Source organism: Heterocephalus glaber, unplaced genomic scaffold (genome assembly GCF_053883595.1).
Source record: "Heterocephalus glaber isolate CG9 unplaced genomic scaffold, H.glaber_assembly_v1.0 deba00001479, whole genome shotgun sequence".
NCBI classification, from domain to species: Eukaryota; Metazoa; Chordata; class Mammalia; order Rodentia; family Bathyergidae; genus Heterocephalus; species Heterocephalus glaber.
This window is the reverse complement of record NW_028258316.1, coordinates 8,003,657-8,024,798: the sequence shown is the minus strand read 5'-3', so window position 1 is coordinate 8,024,798 and position 21,142 is coordinate 8,003,657. Positions and strand designations below refer to the sequence as shown.

At 53.4% G+C, this 21,142-nt stretch overlaps 2 protein-coding genes and 1 long non-coding RNA gene across 13 annotated transcripts in view; 2 read left to right on the top strand and 1 right to left on the bottom strand.

The window, feature by feature from the left end:
- Nucleotides 1-9,700, top strand: part of Garnl3 (GTPase activating Rap/RanGAP domain like 3) — a 151,198-nt gene extending 141,498 nt beyond the window's left edge. For 7 of the 8 annotated variants that reach the window (XM_004849334.4, XM_087182728.1, XM_004849333.4 and 4 more), the window contains 6 exons: nt 1,131-1,238; nt 2,519-2,637; nt 4,344-4,482; nt 5,258-5,473; nt 7,561-7,684; nt 9,227-9,700. In XM_004849334.4, coding sequence (XP_004849391.1) covers nt 1,131-1,238; nt 2,519-2,637; nt 4,344-4,482; nt 5,258-5,473; nt 7,561-7,684; nt 9,227-9,410 — 890 coding nt within the window. In that variant the 3' untranslated portion in view covers nt 9,411-9,700. The remainder of the gene's footprint in view (nt 1-1,130; nt 1,239-2,518; nt 2,638-4,343; nt 4,483-5,257; nt 5,474-7,560; nt 7,685-9,226) is intronic. The other variant, XM_087182727.1, reaches the window with a different exon arrangement.
- LOC106009771 (uncharacterized) lies at nt 9,417-12,766 on the bottom strand. 3 transcript variants are annotated; one of them, XR_015439740.1, is made up of 5 exons: nt 12,688-12,766; nt 12,425-12,577; nt 11,440-11,565; nt 10,174-10,275; nt 9,417-9,626 (listed from the first exon to the last, which is right to left on the bottom strand). It is a non-coding gene; the product is annotated as an uncharacterized LOC106009771 (long non-coding RNA). The 3 variants fall into 3 exon arrangements; XR_002396574.2 differs by lacking the exon at nt 12,425-12,577 and having other exon boundaries at nt 12,688-12,706; XR_001183759.3 differs by lacking the exons at nt 12,425-12,577; nt 12,688-12,766 and having other exon boundaries at nt 11,440-12,067.
- Slc2a8 (solute carrier family 2 member 8) lies at nt 12,208-20,922 on the top strand. 2 transcript variants are annotated; one of them, XM_004849339.4, is made up of 11 exons: nt 12,208-12,367; nt 12,445-12,607; nt 12,714-12,920; nt 14,077-14,176; nt 16,623-16,822; nt 17,591-17,734; nt 17,872-17,980; nt 18,493-18,666; nt 19,036-19,181; nt 20,415-20,563; nt 20,672-20,922. In XM_004849339.4, the coding sequence occupies exons 1-10, from the start codon at nt 12,315-12,317 to the stop codon at nt 20,550-20,552; spliced, it is 1,434 nt and encodes a 477-aa protein (XP_004849396.2). In that variant the 5' UTR covers nt 12,208-12,314; the 3' UTR covers nt 20,553-20,563; nt 20,672-20,922. The 2 variants fall into 2 exon arrangements, with proteins under 2 accessions (XP_004849396.2, XP_004849395.2); XM_004849338.4 differs by having other exon boundaries at nt 20,415-20,922.
- Nucleotides 20,923-21,142: the final 220 nt, after the last annotated feature.

Sequence of the window (21,142 nt, the reverse complement as noted above, 5' to 3'; positions counted from 1 at the left end):
CACAAGGGCAAATCCATGGAGACAGAAAGTAGATTAGTAGTCCTCTATAGCGAGGAGGAAGACTAGAGAGATTCTTTAGTAGGTACCAGTCAGTTTCCTTGTAGGGTGATGAAAATACTAAAATTACATTTGGTAGTGATGTAAAACTCCATAAATACACTAAAATTCACTGACTTACCCACTTGAAATGGATGAATTTTATGGTTTATAAATTATATATCCATAAAGCTGAGTTTTTAAAAAATAATTTAAAAGCCTGGTGTGGTGGTACATACTTGTAATCCAGCACTCAGGAGGCTGAGACAGAAAGATCGGAAGTTCAAGGCCACCCTGGGCTACATAGCAAATTAAAAATTGGACCTTATCTCTAAATTAATTAATTAATTTAATAAAATTGTAGGCTAAACATGGGCTTCTGTCATAAACAAAAGGAGCATTCATTTCTATATGGACTCTAAGAGGATCTGAGCCCAATTGACTTCATGTTCAGAGCTTAGAACAGGCCGGGAGCAAGGTAATTTAAGTAAGCAGGCCTTATCAAGTGCTTCCCATTCTAATAAAACTCGGCCAAGAGTATTCAGCGCCCGCCACACCTCTTGAGAGGCTTAGAGTGTGACCCACCTCTCGGGGCTTCCTCCACCAAGAGTCCCTGCAAGTGTCCCTCTGGGCCTTTTGCCAGCAGGAAAGACAGGATGGCACAGGAGCAAAGCAGGCAGGCTTCGCAACCCAGCAGACCAGGGTCCGACTCCTGCCTTGCCCTAGTACTGCCTATGAGCCTCCAGACAAGCATCTCACCTCTTCCAGCCTCAATTCTCTCATCTGTAAAATGAGCATAGTAACAGCATCTACTTGGTAAAGTTGTACCCATTAAATGGAGCAGTGTTTAAAGCTCGGTGCTTGGCACACAGTAAATTCTCCCCACGCGGCAGCTCCTAGTGTGTGTGGCAGTAGCACCATCTGGGCTCTGCTGCCTCCTGTCTGAGGCGGTAGCTCTGGGCAAGGCCAGTGGCGGCTATGGGTGAGGAACTCCGGGGGAGGATGTCGCTCTGGCCGCCTGCTTCCCATTTCTCTAGCTGCAGTGATCTAGGTGCTGACACTAACAAAATGAGTCGCTGCTGTTTGTGTTGCAGACAGTTGCATCTATAAAAAGGTTTGCCCATTTAATGGCGGCTCTTTTTTGGTTCAACCCTCCGCATCGGACTTCCAGTTCTGTTGGAACCAGGCTCCTTACGCGATTGGTAAGAAAAACCTTCAGCAGAGGAACCTTCCCCTTCCTAGATCCATCTAAACTGCTCCATCCTGTGTGAGAACTCGGGGGCTGGAGCCAGCTGCCCTAAATGTAGTGTGAGCTTCTCTAAGTCCGCCTTTTCTTCTTAAGTACTGCACTGTACCTTTTCTTTTTGTCCCACTTTTGGGTCTCTTGTCTGGTGTTTCTCCTAGTTCTCAGTGCCTGAGCACTTGAGAGCAATTAAATACCATTTTTTCAGCACTTGGATATCAGTGCTGGGCCTCACTTTTTCCTTTTTTTTTTTTTTTTTTGGTACCAGGGATCGAACTCAGGACCTTGTACTTGCGAGGCAGGCAGTGGCACCACTGAGCTAAATCCCTGGCCCCCTCACTTTTTCCTTTTGCTAAAACTCAAAGGCAAGCCCGCCAGCCCCTGCGTGCTGACTCTCCATTGAGAGGCTCATTGTTCCCAGCACCCTCCTTGCATTATCTTGAAACCTGGAAGTCTAGAATCACAGACTCGAATTTTGCCTGCCTCTGAGCCTGCAGGACAGCATCCGTGGTGCTCTGTTTTGTGGCTGAAGACCCACAAGTGCGCATTGCCTTTTGGGAGGTCATATCCAAGCCGAGTTGGTCCAGTGACTGGTCAGACTTTCTTGACAGATGAGACACAGTCAAAAGGAGAGCAGAGGGCCAGCGATTTAGCTCAGTGGTTTCGCCGCCTGCTGCGCAAGCGCAAGAACCCGAAAAACTGCAGCCCCACCACTGGAGGTCATTTGAGAGACAGGCCAGGGCATGGATGTGGCAGACTGAGTCACAAGAGAGTGGACAGGTTCACCATGAGAGAGGGCACTGAAGGGGCCGGTCAGGAGGTCAAAGGTGGGGGCACAGGGTGGGGGCTCAGTGTGTCACAGTGACCATTGCACGGAGAAGTGCTGAGCTTTGACAAAGAATAAACCCATTGAACCCAAGGAACACTGAAGGACAGAGAGGAGAAAGACCCACCCGCTGCCTGGATGTGCAGCTAGAGGAGCACAGACAAGTGCTAGGGACATGTGGGTGGGCCTTGAAGGGAGGGCAAAGGGAAAGGCTTCCAGGCAGGATGGCCTGTGTCGAGGGACCATAAGGGACATAGGGAGAAGGTCCTACAGGACTCTGGCAGGCGAAGGCCAGGAGGCAGAGCTCTGGCAGGTAAGGGAGGCTGTCCTAGGAGCGAAGGCCATCTCAGCCCAGGGGACCTGCCATGTGGAGGGACGTGGAGATGAGACAGTCACAGCCCATTCCATTGCAGTCTGCGCCTTCCCCTACCTGCTGGCCTTCACTCCCGACTCCATGGAGATCCGCCTTGTGGTGAACGGGAACCTGGTCCACACAGCGGTCGTGCCGCAGCTGCAGCTTGTGGCCTCCAGGGTGAGTAAGACCAGGACTGCGTGTCTGTAAGGGGCTCCGGGTGAGGCCAGGACCTGCTGCTCATCACCTGAGGCCGATGTGGGCGCTGCTGGATGTCACAGTGGCAGAAGTAGGTGGAGACACCAGGAACAGACTGATGGATTGGGTTTTCACTTGTGGCCTCCCCGGGCTTCAAACTCCTCGGTTTTGTGAATGGAATTATTGGGTGCTGGTGGCAGTTGGGAAGCACTCAGCCAAGAGGAGAAATCCATCCACCCACCCCTCAAGACAGGGCAGGTTATTCATGGCACTGTGGCCTTGCAGGCCAGTCCAAGTCCAGAAAAGTAAGAGTTTGCAACCTTTCTTCCCTTTCTTCCCGTACCACTCTGTAGCCTCAGTTGAAGTTTGTGCCTGTGTGATATGGCTCATCCATTAACCTATGTCTAGTAACGCAAATACTGAGCAAAGCCGAGGGATGCAGGAGCACACGTGACGCCCCAGGTGCCTTCCGTCTCTGGGACACAGCCTTGCAGCCCCACAGAGGCCTCCCTGGTCCTGCCGGTTGGGCTGGTGTCCCCGCTCCTTCCCCTGTGGCATGTGCCTGGTCTGTGTGTTGATCATAATTGGTGAGGGACAGCACCAGTGGGGTGCTGCAGAGCTCAACCCCTACCCCAGTGCCCCAGGAGTCATGTGTGTAGACTATAAATGTATATGCGTTAATTGATTATAAATCTCACTGATACGAAAAGCTTTCAATTTACAAAGAATAATAAAATATGCAATGTTCTTTACCCTAAAATCCACAGCCAGTTGGCTCTCACATGAAGTTAATCTTCACTGAGCTCTTCTACCCATAGCCAGCCTATAGTTGCAATTCAATCATGATTTTTCAGTTAACATTTATATCTCAATGCACTCATTCCTCCAATATGTTTATTATCAAGAAACCTGATATAGGACCAACAGTTAAACTATTTCTTATCCAGAAACAAATCATAGTAATTAAACCAGAACTCCTTAGAGTTTTAGCTGTGTGTGTGGGTGTATTCGTGCATGTTACTGGGAATTAAATCCAGAGTCCCTGAACTGAGCTACTTAAATCTCAGCTCTTATTTTTATCTTATATTTTAAGACAGGGTCTCACAAAATCACTATGTTGGCCCAGGCCAGGCTCAAACTTGCAGTCCTCCTGTCTCAGCTGGGATTACAGGCATGTGCCACCATGCCCAGTTCAACACATTAAGTTTGATGTTCATTGTTAACAGTTCCTCCATGGCTTTAAGTCTAGACAACCAAAAGCTCTGATTTGTAGCCCTTGCTGATTTCTGTGGTGTCGATTGTCCCACTGTGACTGATTTCCAGCATCTGTTGTGGCCCCTGATGGGGGAGTTGGAAAGAGCTGAGCAGGATTCCCACCATGCTGTTGCTAATGACGCTGCAAGAGCATGGATAACAGTAAATGTGGCCCAGTAGTCAGGAGTGATTGCATTTTGATATTGAGTGCCTTTGCTTTTAACATATTTCAGTTTATATAATTTTTTAGTAGTGGCTGTGTTTAAGAGCTAGCCTCCAGCTGGGCACCCAGGACTGCACTGCACGCCCCCAGGATGTCGGGAGGGTGCAGCGGAGCCCAGGGACCTGGTGGAGGAAAGGCAGAAAGGGCAGGAGGGCCTGCAGGCACAGCAGCTGGACAGCAGCCGCCAGTGACACCTCTTCTTCCCTTTCAGTCGGACATCTACTTCACAGCCGCCGCTGCTGTGCAAGAGGTTTCATCCGGAGGCAGCTCCAAGGGGGCCAGCGCCCAGAGCTCTCCACAGACACCCCCGGGCCGGGAGACACCTGTGTTCCCTTCTTCCCTGGGGGAAGGTGAGGTCTTGTGGACAGACATTTAATCCATGCTGACTTCTCTTGGCCCTTGTCAAATACCTACCTGCAACTACTGCCTAAAGAACTTACTATTTAGAGCCATTAAAAAAAAAAAAAAGAACTTGCAGGGCTGGGCACAAGGCTCAGTGGTAGAGCACTTGCCTAGTGTGAGTTCCAGCCTCAGCATGGCAAAAAGAAGAAAAGCTTGCAATCGGAATGCACTGGCTGCATCCTGAAGAAACTTGTGATTTTTAAAAATCCCATTACGAAAAAAAGTGTTTCCATAAGGAGAGGGGAATTAAGGGCTAGAGATCTTCCAGCTTGCAGCAGCAGCTGTTTCTCTTTCGGGATGATAACAGCAGTGGCTTTCACAGCAAGAAGCAGAGTCACGAAGCCTCAGTATCACTCAGCTCACAGGGCTCTCACTGGCCTGGCTTTACCTGTAAGCCCCAGGCCTCTGCCGCGGTTCCTGCATGGCTGTGAACACAGCGCTTTCATAACTTACTGCCACATCAGCCATCTTTACTGCTCACTGTTAAGATAAAGCTCAAGGCTCCCCCACGGGCAGTTTTTTGCTTTTCTTGTCTGGCCAGTGTTCCTGTCCAAGCATGACCAGTAGTGAATGCGTCTGATTTACACGTGAAAATGAAGCCCTTAACAAACACAAAGCCATCAGGCTCCATCGCTTTCACACTATGTTGAGAAACAAAAAATTGTTTTGTTGTAAATAACGTGAACCAAAAGTTCTCATGTTCATTTCTGAATCATATTTCAGGTGAAATTCAGTCCAAAAATCTGTACAAGATTCCACTTAGAAACCTTGTCGGCAGAAGCATCGAGCGACCTCTGAAATCACCCTTAGTCTCCAAGGTCATCACCCCGCCCACTTCCATCGGCCTGGGCATCGCTGCCATTCCTGTCACTCATTCCTTATCCCTGTCTCGCATGGAGATTAAAGAAATAGCAAGCAGGACCCGCAGGGAACTGCTAGGTAATGGCTTTCAATGTTTGTGTTTTCACTGTTTGTAAATAGACCAGCTGGCTCTGCCTTGGAATATTAATCACCCTCAAAAAACATGAATTAAACTGGGCATGATAGTATACTCAGCAGGCTGAGGCAGGACCATCTCAAGTTCAAGGCCAACCTAGTTACATAGTAAGATCCTGTCTCAAAAAAGCAACAACAAACAAGTTTAAAAAGAAACTTTCTCTTTAAGAAATGACTTATATCAATAAACTATAATACATCTACACCAGGAATATCATATCACTATCTCACCCACAGTGATGCTGATCTGTATTTATCAGTGCAGAAGCTGCCCAATCCATGTAAAAGGGGAAAACAGACTGTTTATAAAAGACTATGTCTACTGTGATATGACTTTTAAAAATTAAAGTATGCCTGATATCCTAGAAAAGTACCTCCAAGGAGTTTACAGCCTGTAGCTCTCAGCATTTTATATTGGTACATCCAAAAGTGGGAATTCACTTAGCACTTCTTGCAGCACCTTGGCATGGGGCAAGTGTGTGGGGCCAGTGAAGATGCAAGATATTTATTGTGACCTCCTCCCTCAGTCTGCAGACAGGTGGCTGACCAGAGAAGTATGATGCTCCATGATCATGGTCAGAGGGCTGGACCACTACATGGCCTTATGTTCAGATTTGCAAAAACAAAATAAGAAAAAATGGCTGGGTGTGGTGGTGCTGTCTTAGTTACTTTCTCAAAATACCCGGCACCCAGAGTTAAAGGAAGAAAAGTTTATTTGGCTCCCAGTTCGTAGGGGTTTCAGTTCATAGCTGGCTGGCTCCAAGGCAGGGTGGCATGGCAGAGGGGCATCACAGAGGAGAAAAACAGTCCATGGCAAACAGGCAGGTGAGACCAAGCAAGGGACCGTAGCAGCTTCTTTCTGCCTTTTTTATATTCTCTGTAGGCTACCGGGATTAGGGCAGTGCCAAATCAGTGGACTGATTGAGTAATCACACACCCTTAATCCAGCACCACACACTTTAAATCCAGCCACCTCTGAAAAAGCCTCACCTATGACTGCATGAGGCTTTGGGGGAACATCTAGACACAAGCCATAACAGGAACATACAGGTATTCCCAGCACCCAAGAGGCTGAAGCAGAAGGATTGCCATGAGTTTGAGGCCAGCCTGGGCTACATAGTGAGACTCCGTCTCAAAAAAAACCAACAAAAAAAAGCAAAATAAGGAAAAATGGAAGTGGAGTGTTAACACATTCACGATGGGGCCATAATTCTTATGTCTCACTGCTGGGTGGCTCCAATTTGAACGTGTTATGTTCCTATCAGTTTGAGCCACCAGTGGTACCTGCATGACTCCCTCATCAGGCAGCAGGGGACAGTCATGCATGTACCACCACCAGTGGTTCAAGCCAGCAGGAGCATGTTAAACCAGCAAGATGCGGTTTGAAAGCTTGAACTGGGATCTGCACAGCATGAAACTACAAGAACAGTCAGCTTCAGCACATCCTGCCCCACTGTAGTGCTTAACTGCGCTTACTGAAGATGGAGGGCATTCAGGACGCCTGGCAGGGGAGGCTCTGACATTGCAAACTCGGTTGGTTCTCAAAGTCTGTGCCTTCTCTGTGATGATAACATCTGTATGTTGCTATTTTTAACTATTCTTCCCTATGAAATCCCCACTGCTGATCACTCTCTTACAAACCACTGCGCTTTTCAGAAACCAAGTCTCTGGGTTAGAGAATGACAGTCACCAGCTGTGGGATGGTAGGAACTTGCTCTCCTTCAGCAGACCCTTCTGAGCCTCTGTGTTGTTTTTTTTTTTTTTTTTTTTGCAGTGCATATGTACTTTACAATCAGAAAGGGGGAAGCTCTTCCACTAACAAGGAAACCAATTATTTGAATTTTTTACCTAGCCTCAACTCTAACTCATGGTCCTCCTGCCTCATGAAAATATATATTCTATCAGCTTTCTTCTCAGTTCTAGCCCAATAATACAGCAGCTACTCAACCAAGAACAAAAAGGGCTTTTCTGTCTCCATGGCAGCCCCAGGGTAACGATGCTCTAACCTATGATTGTCCCCTGCAATCCAGGCCTCTCGGATGAAGGCGGACCCAGGTCAGAAGGAGCAGCAAAGGTCAAATCAAAAGCCCGGACTCGGTTAGAAGGCCAAGCAGGCTCCAAGCCAGGGACAGTGAGATCAACCAGCAGTGACAGGTAAAGAGGGGGAGCAGCCCCCATGTAGGATGTGGCCTGTGGGTCACAGCACCGCCTGGGAGGCCCCTGGCCAGCCACAGTGCAGGCTAAGCATCCAGCTGCTCTCTGAGATCCCTGGAAGGCACAGCTGCCAGGCCACAGCCAAACAAGCACTCACTGAAAAAGGCCAGGGGTAGAGCTCGGGGTAGAGCACTTGCCTAGCATGTGCCGGGCCCTGGGTTCCATCTACAGCACCACAAACTTAAATACAATGAAAATGTTGAGTGTCCTTTTTGGCTCACCAGATTGGTGGGGATTTGTGAAAACGAGACTGCTTAGTAGAAGTGCAGGGAACTGGACACTGTCCAGCCTGGTGGGCCCACAAGCAGGGCGAGCCTTCTGCATGGAGGTCAGTGGCACATAAATCACTGATTTGCTCAGAAGGTCTCTGCTGTCCCCCACCAGCATCAGGTCCCAAGTACATGTCCAGGCTCCATTGCCTCATCACACATTCATGAAGGGTCCAGCACTGAGCTGAGTATTGGGATCCGGAGATGCCTTCAGGGGCACTTAGGCCAGTGAACAAGGCCCACAGGAGCCCAGGCGGTTCCTCACCCCAGATGATGATGCTGAGTGGACCGTGCTGTGTACCCCACACCTAGGCAGGGCAGACTGGGGACACTGGGCTAGGTAAGGCACTCTCAACGACAGTGAGCCTGGCTGAGCCGGCTGGGACTCATTCTTGCTTTACTCCAGCACTGAGTGACCCGGCCCCTGCCCTTGGGGCTTTATATTCTAGTGTGGAGAAGCAGACAGTAAACTTGTAACAGATGGGCAAATCATTGCTAGGAAGAAATTTCAGAAGTGATCAGGTGGCAGGTAGAAGGTCTGCTATGCCAGGGGTCAAGGAAGGCTTTGGAAGGAAGTGACTTGGTACTGGCCTTGGAGCAAATGATGAGCTAGGGAAACAGCTCCTGTGACCCCCTGGGGCTTGCACGGTGTGGCCAGAGAAGTGACAGGACGAGTGGACAGCTGAGCACAGAGAATGGTGTAGGGAACAGTGTGAGGTCAGGTGGCCAGAGCAGGGCCAAGTGGGCTTTGTCCAATCACGAACACCCTGAGAAGTGAGACCAATTTTGGTTCAGTTAATTAAGCAGCTATCAAAAGAGAGTCGGGGGGGGGGGGATGGGGGGGAGTCCTGAGGAGCTAGAGGAAGTAGAGGGAACCGAGTGGCCTGGGAGGCTGGAGAGGCAGCCAGGGCCAGGGCTGAGCCTCGGCTGTGCCAGGAGCATTAGCCTTCCCTTCAGGCCCTGGGAGGATTCAGGTAGATTTATGCTTCAGGAGGGTGAATAAATAATGTCTCACCAGGCCTTAACTCCTCCCAGAAGCCCATGAGCTAGGGCTGTCTGACTGCAGCCAAAGAAGGAGGCGTGGGGAGCCCTGCGCCTGCTGTCCACACTGCAGGTAGCAGCCAGGAGACAACTTTGAGCCAGTGAGCAGCAGCACTCAGAAGGGCCAATTCCGTGTTCCCATGGAGCCCTGACTGTGACTTTTCCCTCCTAGGATCCCATCGGGCTCCTTGGAAAGTCCTTCTGCAGCTGAGGCCAACCCTGAGGGCTGCTGCCATTCAGTGAGCTCCGACCAGGACCCTGCAGTGGACAGAGAGGGCAGCCCGGTCTCAGGCTCAGGCAGCAGCCTCTTTCAACTCATAGCTTCGTCAGATGAAGACATTATTGACTTGAAGTAAACAGTCTGAGTCTCACTTGCCGTCTTTAGTTTTCATATGGAGGTTTATACCCTTTACACAGTTCTCACATCATTTCTCAACAACATATGGCTTCCTGCCTGTCAGCAGTCCATTGGACCAGACCTCCCGAACCCTCGGCCAGTTTGGGTCTCTCTCCAGTGTCCGGTGCCATCCTCCTTGACCTTTGTTTCTTTCCATTCAGGAACCATCAGTCCCCTTGTAATAAAGGTGGTAGATTTCATTAAGGTTTTAGATTGAAACTTTGAATAAATCAAAAATGTTCATTCTTATTTACTGCAACTTTCTCTTATACTTTATATACTTGAAATTATTTTTTCATTTACAGCTTTGATTTATGTTACACATTATGTTTCTTTTATAAAGAAAAGCCATTGCTTTTTTTTTTTTTGGTACTGGGGATTGAACTCGGGACCTTGTGCTTGTGAGGCAGGCAGCAAAACCACTGAGCTAAATCCCTAGCCCCCACTGCTTTTTATTATAAATAACTTTTCTTTCTGCACCGGTAGCCCCTGTTTGAGTTCACAGGAACCCGACAGTCACCCTCCCTCTCACCAGGTACCTACCTTCCCTGCTCCTCCCTGGCTCCCTCCTCAAAGCAAGCAGGAAAAAATGTGGACTGGGCCAAGTGCAAAAGAAATAATAAAATCCCAGCCTCCAGCCAGAAGCGATCAAAGGGAGAATCCAGTTGCACTGACATTATTTGCAAAAATTATAATTTATAAGGGAAAAAAAGGTAATTTACCTTGAGCTGTAGGCAGCTGATTCCTTTTTCTTGTGTCTCTGCTTGCCTTACATCACCAGTTTGTCCCCTGTGACGGCGGCTCGGAAGAGTGGCAAACATTCCCTGTCAGTGCAGAGGACCGTGTCTGACAGGACCCTCAGGTCCTCCTTCCTTGCATACCCAGCAAGGCCTCCCTCTCTGCCTGCTGCAGACAGCTCAGCATGACCAGTCCCTGTTGCAGGAGCCCAGGTCCTGTTTGGCCTAAGACAAGAGCAGCAAGCACAGGTTCTTTGGTGCACCAGGTGCTGTCAGTTAACTACATGTGACTTCCCATTCTTTGCAGTATTTAGCATCTCCTTTCTCGTGTCTTGTTATGCCCTTTGCACATATGGGGGATACAAAATCAACTACATGCTACACCTCAGTCCCACCAACAGTTTTGTTGATTAGGTTTATTGTTCCTTTTTTTTCCAGTACTGGGGGGTTGAACCTAGGGCCTTCACATTCAACTATATCCACAGCCTGCCCCTGTCTGTCTGTCTGTCTGTCTGTGTCTCCCTCTCTCTCTCTCTCTTGCCCAAGCTGGGCTGGAACTTATGATCCTCCTGCCTCAACTTCCCAGAGCTCTAGGACTATAGGCATGTGCCACTACAACCAGCTTACATCTGTATTTTTGCTTCCATCTTTAAAAAAAAAAAAAAAAAAAAGATTTCTTGCTGAAAGAAAAAAAACTACAGGCCATTTGGAGCATTCTTCCAAATGGGCAGCATTAAAGTTGCCTATGTTTGGGCAAGAGTCACAGATCTTAGGAATAGGTGGACCCTACTCATCAGGCTGATGGTGCTTCTCTTATAAAAGGGGGCTCGGAGGCTGTTTTGGCAACAATATGGGCACATTCCTGGGGAGGCAGAACACTAGACAGGGGGCAGAAACAGGTTTGCAGGGTTCCATGGCTCGGAAGGTGGCACTAGCCAGCTCAGAAGGTGGCACTGTGCCCGACTGGCTGCTTCAGTGACGGGTCCAGGTCCCAGTTTGCACGGGGGCCTTGACCCACGGGGCAATGCAAAGGGCCTAGCACGAAGGAGCTATTACAAATCTGTGATACGTGCTGCAGCAAGAATTTACAACAAGCACGAGTGGCTGTATAAGAAGAACAGTTGCCTAAGTCTCTAAAGATAATCTTGTGGTCAAGATTTAAAATGCTGGCTGCGAGTACAGTCAGGTGACTGCAGTGAGTCAAGTGACTATCCGCATGTGAGTACGTGGTGTTTGTTCTTTTATACTCACCACTCTCCTGAAGATAATGATCAGCCCCTTGTTAGACATGAGGGTACAGCGGAATGGGCGTCCCGCGTATCGCTGGTCCTCAGTACAGGAGGCTCCAGTGGTCCCCGCCTGGCAGCCCTTAGCAGGCTAGGAGAACAGAGGTGGGAGCGGCGGGCAGGGTTAGGGCTGCGCCTCGCCCAAGCGCTCCAGCGGAAGCCTGGAGCCTGTCTCGGGGTCTGAGAAGAGGTCAAGGACAATCTGCTCGGAGATCTTCCGCCCTGCAGCTCTCAGGGGGTAGAGCTGGGTCAGGCGGAGAGGTAAAGCGCCTCCAAACCCAGACCCGGGCCAGAGTTCATCCACCCAGCAGAAACCGCGGGTGCGATCCGGGCCTGCGGGTCTGGGCGGGGTCCAAGTGCTCCGCCTTCGTTCCGCTCCTGTCCTCATTCATTGGCTGGAGCTAGATTAACAGGCAGGGCTTCAGGGAAAAAAGTAATCCCGCCCTCCACGCTCCTTGGCCAGCTCACTTCCCGGACAGCCTGGCCTCGCCTCCGGACTCGCACCGCACTCCCATTGGACGACCAGGCTGCACACAAACTCCGTCCCGCCTGGGCCGTGGACAGCTTCTGTCCTAGGGGCGGTTCCAAGAGTGCAACCGGCGTTGTGCTTCCATTGGTCTACTCTGATTTTAATGGGGCGGGTCCTAGCGGGCAGGCTAGCCTCCTTTGCGTTCCCATTGGCTGCTCGTACATTCGGGGCGGTTGCGATCCCGCCCCAGCACCGGCCCCCATCGCCCATTGGCTGGCTTTTCTGAAGAGGCCCCGGAGGCCGCGGTCGCGCGAGCAGCTGCGACTCGGGCGGCCGAGTCGGCGCCAGCGGGGTGAGCGTAGGCCGTCGACATGACGCCTGAGAACCGGGAAGAGATCCCGCTGCTCCTGAGGCCGGGCGGCAGGTGAGCAACCCGGGACGCGGCCTAGCCCTCCCGCTCCACCCCGGCGGCGCCGCTCACCGTCGGCCCTGTCCCCGCAGCGCTCCCCGCGGCCGCCGAGTCTTCCTCGCCGCCTTCGCTGCCGCGCTGGGCCCCCTCAGCTTCGGCTTCGCGCTCGGCTACAGCTCCCCGGCCATCCCCAGCCTGCAGCGCTCGGCGCCCCCGGCCCCGCGCCTGGACGACAGCGCCGCCTCCTGGTTCGGGGTGAGCCGCGGCTCCCGCCCCCCCCCCCCCAGCCTCCCCGCCCTCCCCACCGCCCGGGACCCCAGCCCTCAGAGCCGCACCTGAGTCCGCGGTCGCCCCCGCCCAGGCCGTCGTGACCCTGAGTGCCGCCGCGGGGGGCGTGCTGGGCGGCTGGCTCGTGGACCACGCCGGGCGCAAGCTCACCCTCCTGCTCTGCACCGCGCCCTTCGTGGCGGGCTTTGCCCTCATCACTGCGGCCCAGGACGTGTGGATGCTGCTCGGGGGCCGCCTCCTCACCGGCCTGGCCTGCGGCGTCGCCTCGCTAGTGGCCCCGGTGAGTGTCTCGCGGCCTGGGGGCTCCCGAGGGCCAGCAGACTTCCTGCTAGCTTCACCACGCCCTGGGAAGGACCCACCGTTTTTAGCTCCGAATTCCGGCTGAAACAACCTCGGAAAGCTAAAGACCTTTGCCCAGGCAGCGGCCACAGCTAGTGAGCAGGACTCTCCGCCTGAACCCTCTCTGAACCCTCTACAAATAGGGTGGCACAGAACCTCGAATTCAGGTTTAGATCTCCCCTACCAGGTCACTGATTACTGGACGGTTGGCAGGAAACTCCTGTTCTGGTTTGACCCTGGGGTGGGGCTTCTGGGTTCCCCTTCACTGCTCACTGCCAGCCCCTCGCCCACACACCTGGTCATTTCCTTGGGCAGAGCTCCCTGGGCTTGCTCCCCGTAAGTGGGTACTAAGGCGTTGCTCATCCGCCGGCTTCCAGGCTCGGTGAGACTGCACACGCAGTCCCGGGCCCTTGCAGGATCTGGGGAAGGATTTGGACCCTGGCAGCTGGGATTGCTTGGTGACCAGCGAACTGCTGCTGGCCACAGGCGTGGCCCACTGTCCACCCAACCATCACCCTGCTGAGGGTTAAAAGCCTCTCAGGCCCTTTCCCGGGCACCCCATCTCTCTTTTCACCCACATCTGCTAGGACGAAAGGGCTATGGGTTTTGTTTTTGATTTTTTTCTTCTTAAGCCAGGGAAACACACACATCTTAGCCATGGGCATAAGGTATGGAATGACCTAGACATGTGAGTGATGCCCTGGTGGTCCCCATAGTGGCTGAGGTGGGGAGTTTCTGTGTTTCGAAGCAAGGGCACCTTGCCTTACAGCAGCCTGGGCAGCTGCAAGAGTTGGTTATCGGGCAGGAGCTTGGGCCCTACCCCAGACATTGCCTTGGTGCTTGCGTTATCATGGTACCCATGCACATGAAGTGAGTGTTGGAAGCTCTGCACTTCCACTCCTTCACATACACACAGCAGCCACCCATTACCCTTAGTCCCTTTAAACCCCTGCCCCAGATCTCCTGGTCATGGAACCTGGGAAGGGCTCTGCTCAGTGGGGGCAGTGCAGACTCCTCAGCTCAGAAAGGCCAAGTGAGGGCTTTCAGGTTTTAAGAACACATGGACCCCACTAAAGTCCCGTCTTAATTGCTGACAGGTCTACATCTCTGAAATTGCCTACCCAGCAGTCCGGGGACTGCTCGGCTCCTGTGTGCAGCTGATGGTCGTCATAGGCATCCTCTTGGCCTACCTGGCAGGTAGGGTTTGTATGGTCTCTTCTGGGGCCTATTAATGGCTATGTGGCCATTTCATAGTGTAGAAACTGAGGTTCACAGAGGTCATTGGCTTGCCTGAGATCACACAGCCGATGGCCAAGGTACCAACCCCCAGACCACCCCCAGGGACCTTAGGGTGTGCGGGCCTTCTGACTGAGTCCCAGAGAGAGCTGGAGGAGGGCATCCCAGAACCCCACTCCCATGATGTGGAGGGAGCTGACTGGTCAGGTCAGTACCTTGCCAGGGGCACTGCAGAAGTCTTCAGCCAGGAGCTCAAAGGGAATATCATTGCTGGATTCGTGGGGAGCAAAGTACCAGGTGAAAGAAGCCAGTTCCCAGGGGGCCCCCCGGGGCAGAGCTGAAGCAGCCTGGCGAAGCTTCAGGAATTGACGTGATCTTACTAGAAATGGAGTGGAAAGAGGGCAGGCTTTACACCTGACAGTCCCAAGTTTGGAGATGGCCTTTGCCACCTGCTGTGTGACCTTGGCCAAGTCTCGCCGCCCCTGGGAGCCTCAGTTTCCTTGTCTTCAACTAGAGATATGTTGGGGAAGTAGATCAAGTGACACAGGAAAAGTACGTGGTAGCAGGCCCCACATGAGAATTGTCAAGGGATGGCTTGAGAGTCAAAGGGGGCACGAGGCATTCAGGGCCTGATGGGCTGGGGCCCAGCCTGGGGTATGTGCCCTCTGGGGGACATGGAGCTCTCTGCTCTTTTGTCATTACCAAATTACCGTCCCAGTTCAAAGTCCTGCTGTCTTGGAAGCCCTGCCGTGAGTCTGAACCCCCACTGGGGCAGGTGTTGGCATCCATGGTTTGAGGGACAGAAACTTGGGTGTCCACTCACCTACAGCACTACCTGCAGGTCACCTTCATTTGCACTTGCTGCTGCTGCTTTTCACTGATCGATTTCTGGGTTTTGTTCCATTGGTGTAAGTTAACCCTGTCACCCTCAGAGTAATGTGGGGACACGTTTGCTTCCGATGGGAGCAGTAATCCCTCAATAACTGGACTGTGTGGAACAGCTATGACTTGCCTGTCATAAAACAAGTAAAAAAATTAATTAAGAATATAAAACAACTCTGTCCACATAATCCCACAGCCCACCTTGTCCCCCAACACAGAAGACAAACAGACACCTCATGGCTATCACTGAGCTATTTTCCAAGGAAGTGAGGCTAGGTAAGCCTTAGGGTTAGGAAAAATTAAAAACTAGAGAGGCAGTACCCTGAGTTCATTTGTTCTTGGGCCCCTTTGTCAGGGATCCCTTTGGCTAATTCTGTATTTATGCTGTTCTTGTATCTTCAAGATACCAGAACCCCACCACGTCTCTCATTTCATTCATACTTTAATAACCCATTGAAACAGGCACGGGGGGAGAGCGTGTCCAGCAAAGTCCCTCCACTCTGCCCTGGTCCTCCCCGGAAGAGCCAGCATGGCCTGTGTCTTGGTGGCCTCCAGAGGCTGCGCATGCGTGAGAAATGCACACACCTACTCTCCCACCCCCTCCTCTTCACGCAGTCCTGCTGGGTCGCTCTATGCCAATACCATGGTGATGCAGACCCGCTCCTCGTCCGTTGTCTCGTGGCTGCTTAAAGTCATGTGTTGCATAGCAGGGACACATTATTTATTTTGCAGTACTAGGACTGAACCCTCATGCTACACAAGCCGCTACCACTGAGCTGTATCCCCAGCCCTTTTAAAAATATCTCAGTAGGGGCCGGGGATTTAGCTCAGTGGTTTTGCCGCCTGCTGCTCAAGTGCAAGGACCCGAGTTCCATCCCCGGTACCAAAATAAATAAATAAATAAATAATAAAGATAAAAATATCTCAGTAAATTGCCCAGGCGGGGCTAAAACTTGAAATCCTCCTGCCTCAGCCTCCCAAATAGTTGGGATTATAGGTGTGCACCACCATATCTGGCTAGTAAATGTTTTTATAAGGAGTATACTCTAAAATATGATTTTAAAATATATATAGCAAGTACATAAACCAATAGAAGTTATTTCTTATGATGAAGCCTTACGTACTGTACATAATTACACATGTTGAGCTGTTACACAACTGGCAGTAGTTTGTTTACACCAGCACCACCACAGACGTGTAATGCATTTCAGTTTGATGTTGCCATGGCTACGACACATCACAAGGCAATAGGAATTTTTCATCTGCTCCATTATGATCTTGTGAGACCACTGTTTCGGAGCCCGAAACATCACAGTGCAGTGCAGGACCGTGTGTCACTGAATGCGTGGTGATTGTGCTGATGTCCCACCACCATTGCCCACAGTGTCTGTGCGATGCACAGTAATGGTGATGACAACCTCAGGAATGAGCGGCAGAGGTAGTGAGGGCCCCACCTCTGAAGCCGAGGCCCTGGGGTGGTGAGGGGGCCAGGTTGGCTCTCCCAGCCCTCACTCTGTCCCCGCAGGCTGGGTCCTGGAGTGGCGCTGGCTGGCTGTGCTGGGGTGCGGGCCCCCGACCCTCATGCTACTGCTCATGTGCTGCATGCCCGAAACACCGCGCTTCCTCCTAACTCAGCACAAGCACCAGGAGGCCAGGGCCACCGTGCGCTTCCTGTGGGGCTCTGATGAGGGCTGGGAAGAGCCCCCCGTCAGGGATGAGCACCAGGTGAGAGACTGGGAGCCAGAGCTGGGGAGCCAGGAGAGATGAGGCCTGGGAGGGTCTCAAAGCCACACTCGGGAGGGGAGGGGCACCCTCAGTGGAGACCGTGCTATCCTGTCTGAGCAGGAAGGGGCTGGCTGGAGCCCCACCTAGCTGGGCCCTACCTTCAGAGCTCACCAGGCAAGCCTGGACTTGATTCCTACCATCCCGGGAAGAGAAAGGCCCACCCTACAGATGCAGTGTGGAGAGCTGGGCCGTAACCAGGGAACTGTAGGACAGGGAGGTTAAGAGTCTGGATTGTGGAGCCAGGCGCGGTGGCACATGCCTATAATCCCAGCACTCAGGAGGCTGAGGCAGGAGGATCATCACCGTGAGTTTGAGGCCAGCCTGGGGTACATAACAAGACCTTATCTCAAAAAAACAAACAAAAAAGAGAGAGAATCTGGATGTGGAGTCAGACTCTGCACTCCCTGGCTCTGTGGAGCCTTAGGTTCTTCTGTAGACGGGGGTCTGGCTCATGCCTGTGGCAGTGCTGAGATTCGATGCAGAGGCCCAGGGGAGGCACATGGCCAGGGCCTGGGCCAAGGTGAGCACTGAGTGCGTTGCAGGTGACTGGGACTCGGAAAACAGGGTTCTTTGCCCGAGTGTTGGAACCTCTCTGTGAGGAGGGGAAGACTGTCCACACACCTGAGGACAGGTGGGTGGGGACAGAAGCCCAGAAAGGGGCTCTGGGACAGGGTGGGGAGACCCTGACCCCCATCTCCCTTGGAGCAGGGCTTCCAGCTGGCCTTGCTGAGGCACCCAGGCATCTACAAGCCCTTCGTCATCGGCGTTTCCCTGATGGCCTTCCAGCAGCTATCCGGGGTCAACGCCATCATGTTCTATGCAGAAACCATCTTTGAGGAGGCCAAGTTCAAGGTAAGAGGCCTCTGGCCAGTCTGCCTCATCCAGTGCCACCTCCTGGAGCCCAGGGCCTTATCACCCAGCACAGGAGCAGAAAATTCGGGAAGCGTCTCCAGATGGCCCACTGAGCAGCCTCACCCGGTGTCCCCCAGGACAGCAGCCTGGCTTCAGTCATCATGGGCACCATCCAGGTGCTGTTCACAGGCATAGCAGCCCTCATCATGGACAGAGTGGGGCGGAGGCCGCTCCTGGCCTTGTCAGGTGAGACTCAAGGGCTCAGCTCCATGCACAGGGTGCCCCATGGCAGAGGCCAACGAGGCTGGGGCCTAATAGCATCTCCCATGCTTTTTTGTTGAGCTACAAGAAGGGCTGTCAGGGCTTCAGCTCCCAGCAGGAAACTGAGAGCTGAGAGCCTCAGAAGCTTGTGTTCCTTTTCAGCAAGTGACTTCTCTCTGTGAGCCTCAGTTTCCCCCTCGGCAGCTCTCTTGGGACTGAGGTGTGGTTCTGGAGATGATCTGCCTGAGGGTCATGCAAGCCTCGACCTGGTCACTGTGGGGTGGGCTGGGGTAGGAAGAGAGGCTGCTCAGAAGCTTCCCCGGTGGCTGAGGCCTGCAGCCTGGTGTGGGTGGCAGGAAGCTGTGAAGTCCAGGATGCCCGGCCAGCTGTGCTTGGGGAGCCAGGCCTGCCTCTCAGAGGTACCAGGCCTCACTGCTGGGGCCCGCTGCCCCTGGGCCACATGCCCTGTGCCCTGCATACCGTCACCCTACCCACAGGTGTGGTCATGGTATTCAGCACCAGTGCTTTCGGCACCTACTTCAAGCTGACCCAGAGCGGCTCCAGCAACTCCTCCCATGTGGACCTCTTGACGCCCATCTCCATGGAGCCCCAGGACGCCAGCCTGGGGCTGGCCTGGCTGGCTGTGGGTAGCATGTGCCTGTTCATTGCCGGTGAGAAGGGACCCCCAGGAGGCTGGGTGAGGGCCACTGTCCCTGTCAGTCCCCGTGCCCTGCACTGCAGGATCCCACCCGGCCTCACCCCTCTCTTCCGCAGATTGCGGCCTCTTGGTTTATAGTTCTGACCACATGCCAGGCACTGCACCAAGCCCTTGTGTGTCCCTTTCATCCAACCTTATTCTTGTCCCAGAGATAAGGCCTGGTGACTGCCCAGTGCCTCCTAGCAGGAAAGCACAGAGCTGGTGGGACCAGGAATCCAGGACCCCAGGGCCCACTGGTGGGGTAGCTGGGTCCCCTGGGCTCTGTAGCTTGCCTGGGAGCCCAGCATCCACAGCCCCTGCCTGATGTCATCTTGCTCTGCAGGCTTCGCGCTGGGCTGGGGCCCCATCCCCTGGCTGCTCATGTCTGAGATCTTCCCTCTGCACATCAAGGGCGTGGCTACCGGTGTCTGCGTCCTCACCAACTGGCTCATGGCCTTTCTGGTGACAAAAGAGTTCACCAGCCTCATGGTGAGTGCAGCCTGTGGCCTCCCCTCAGGCAGTCAGCAAAGAAGCTTTTGTTGCAAAAGACTCAGAGTCCATGGCCTCCCGTGCAGGCTGAGGCCCCACAGGCCTGGGATGCCAGTGTCTGACGGGGTGAATTGGGGATAAATGGGTTGTGACCCCTCAGGCATCTTCAGTCTGTCTTGTCGGGAGCACCACAGGGCTGGGTTCCCCCATCAGTGGGTGTCAGGAGCACAGGCCAGGAGCCTCAGTCTGTGTAGGCCCCAGCCCCACCCCATCCACCTCCTTGCTCTGTGTGTGACTGAACCTCTCTGAGCCAGCCTCCTTGGCTGGGAGCAGAAGTCGGGAGGCGCACCTTAAGGTTGATGGGAACGTGGATTCAGTTGGTCATTTTGCTGTTTCCTGTGGTAGATGACACAGATTTGGCCCTTCCCCGCCACTTCCTGGCCAACAGGGCGTTCCTGGAGCAGATGTGCAAGTCTGTTCAGGATTCCTTCCCACCAAGGCTGTTGGCACGCAGCGTGTCCAGGCCAGCAGTGACTGAGGTGGACAGCATCCGTTTTACAGCAAGGGCCAGGAAGGCGGTGGGCTATGGTGGACAGCAAGTCGTTGAAAGGCCCGGAGTCAGGAGCCTGGGACCCGCTCGGGCTGGGAGGGTTGGGCAGCAAAGGAAGGAGGGAAAGAAGCGAAGAAGGAGGTGACAAAGGACCTAATATGACCCAGGGACATGCCCAGTCCAGGAGGCCTCAAGAAGAGGAGGAGGAGCTGGCCCCTGGAGGGTAACAGGCTCTGACTGAAGGGACTGCTCATGGCCCCCTCCGTGCCACTGGGCCCTGAATGTCCCCAGGTGCCCCTGAGCAGCACCCTCTGCCCGTATGAGCACCCAGCTACTCACCCTCCCCATGGTACCGAGAGGAGAGAACTCTCTGGAGTGGCGTCGCAGGAGGACGGGGATCCTCGGGCCCAGGGGTTCCCAGGAGCAGGTGCCCAGGTGTCACTTGATGGTGTGTCTGACCTTAGGGCGGTCGCTTCATCGACGAGCCTGTCTCCCCAGCCCTACAGCATGGCTAGTGCTTGGCCAGGCAGCCGGAGCAGGTGCCAGGCTGTGCTCTGCCAAGCTGGGTGGAGACGGAATAGGCATGGCACTGGCAGGGCAGGCTGGGGTCGGGGTGCTGCTCGAGTGGCGTGGGGACCCCCTGTCCTGTGGCCACGTGCCTACTTGGTTTGTCCCCTCTGCAGGAGGCCCTGAGGCCCTATGGTGCCTTCTGGCTCGCCTCTGCCTTCTGCATCTGCAGTGTCCTCTTCACCTTGTTCTGCATCCCCGAAACCAAAGGAAAGACTCTGGAACAGATCACAGCCCACTTTGAGGGCCGATGACAGCCCTTTCTGTGAGTGGGGCACCTCCCAGCCTGGCAGCTCAGAGGGCATGGAGCCCCTGGCTGTGCTGGCCCAGGGAGCTGGGAGTGGGGTCACAGCCCCTTGTGCTGGGTCTCCAGGGCGACTTTTCTGTCCACCCTGCCACTCTGGGAACTCTGAACATTGCTGAGGAGCCCTGCAGTCCTGAGGACAGCCCTGTGCACGGTCTCCTTCGTGACACTGAAGAGGCCAAAGAGGAGCAGGCCGGCCTCTCGGTTGCTGCTTCCTGGCTGGAGAAGCTTCTGGAAACTGAGGGCGGGACACCTGCCTGCCACTCTCCTGTGGCTGCATTATCAGGAAGGAACTTGCGAATAAAGATTTGACTTAGAAATCAGGTCACAGCCTCTCTGTGCGAGCTCAGTTTGAAAAGCGAGTGTTCGGAAAAGAGCAGCCTGTGAGTTCCCCCTCTGGAAGCCACGAAAGCCCGGGCACTTGGAGACAGATCTGGCTCCTTTCATGGGCTCAGTTTTCTGAATCTTTAGCCATCAAGCCTGTTGATGTTCCAAAAAAAATAAAAAGCCTCTTTCTCTAATGGAGCCAGAAGGCTTTTA

What these genes read in the sequence shown, in the direction of transcription:
- Slc2a8 (XM_004849339.4), top strand. Translation starts at nt 12,315, where the DNA reads ATGACGCCTGAGAACCGGGAAGAGATCCCGCTGCTCCTGAGGCCGGGC. An exon ending in TCGCCTCGCTAGTGGCCCCG is followed by an intron (nt 12,921 to 14,076) that starts GTGAGTGTCTCG and finishes AATTGCTGACAG; the next exon opens with GTCTACATCTCTGAAATTGC. An exon ending in CATGTGCCTGTTCATTGCCG is followed by an intron (nt 18,667 to 19,035) that starts GTGAGAAGGGAC and finishes CTTGCTCTGCAG; the next exon opens with GCTTCGCGCTGGGCTGGGGC.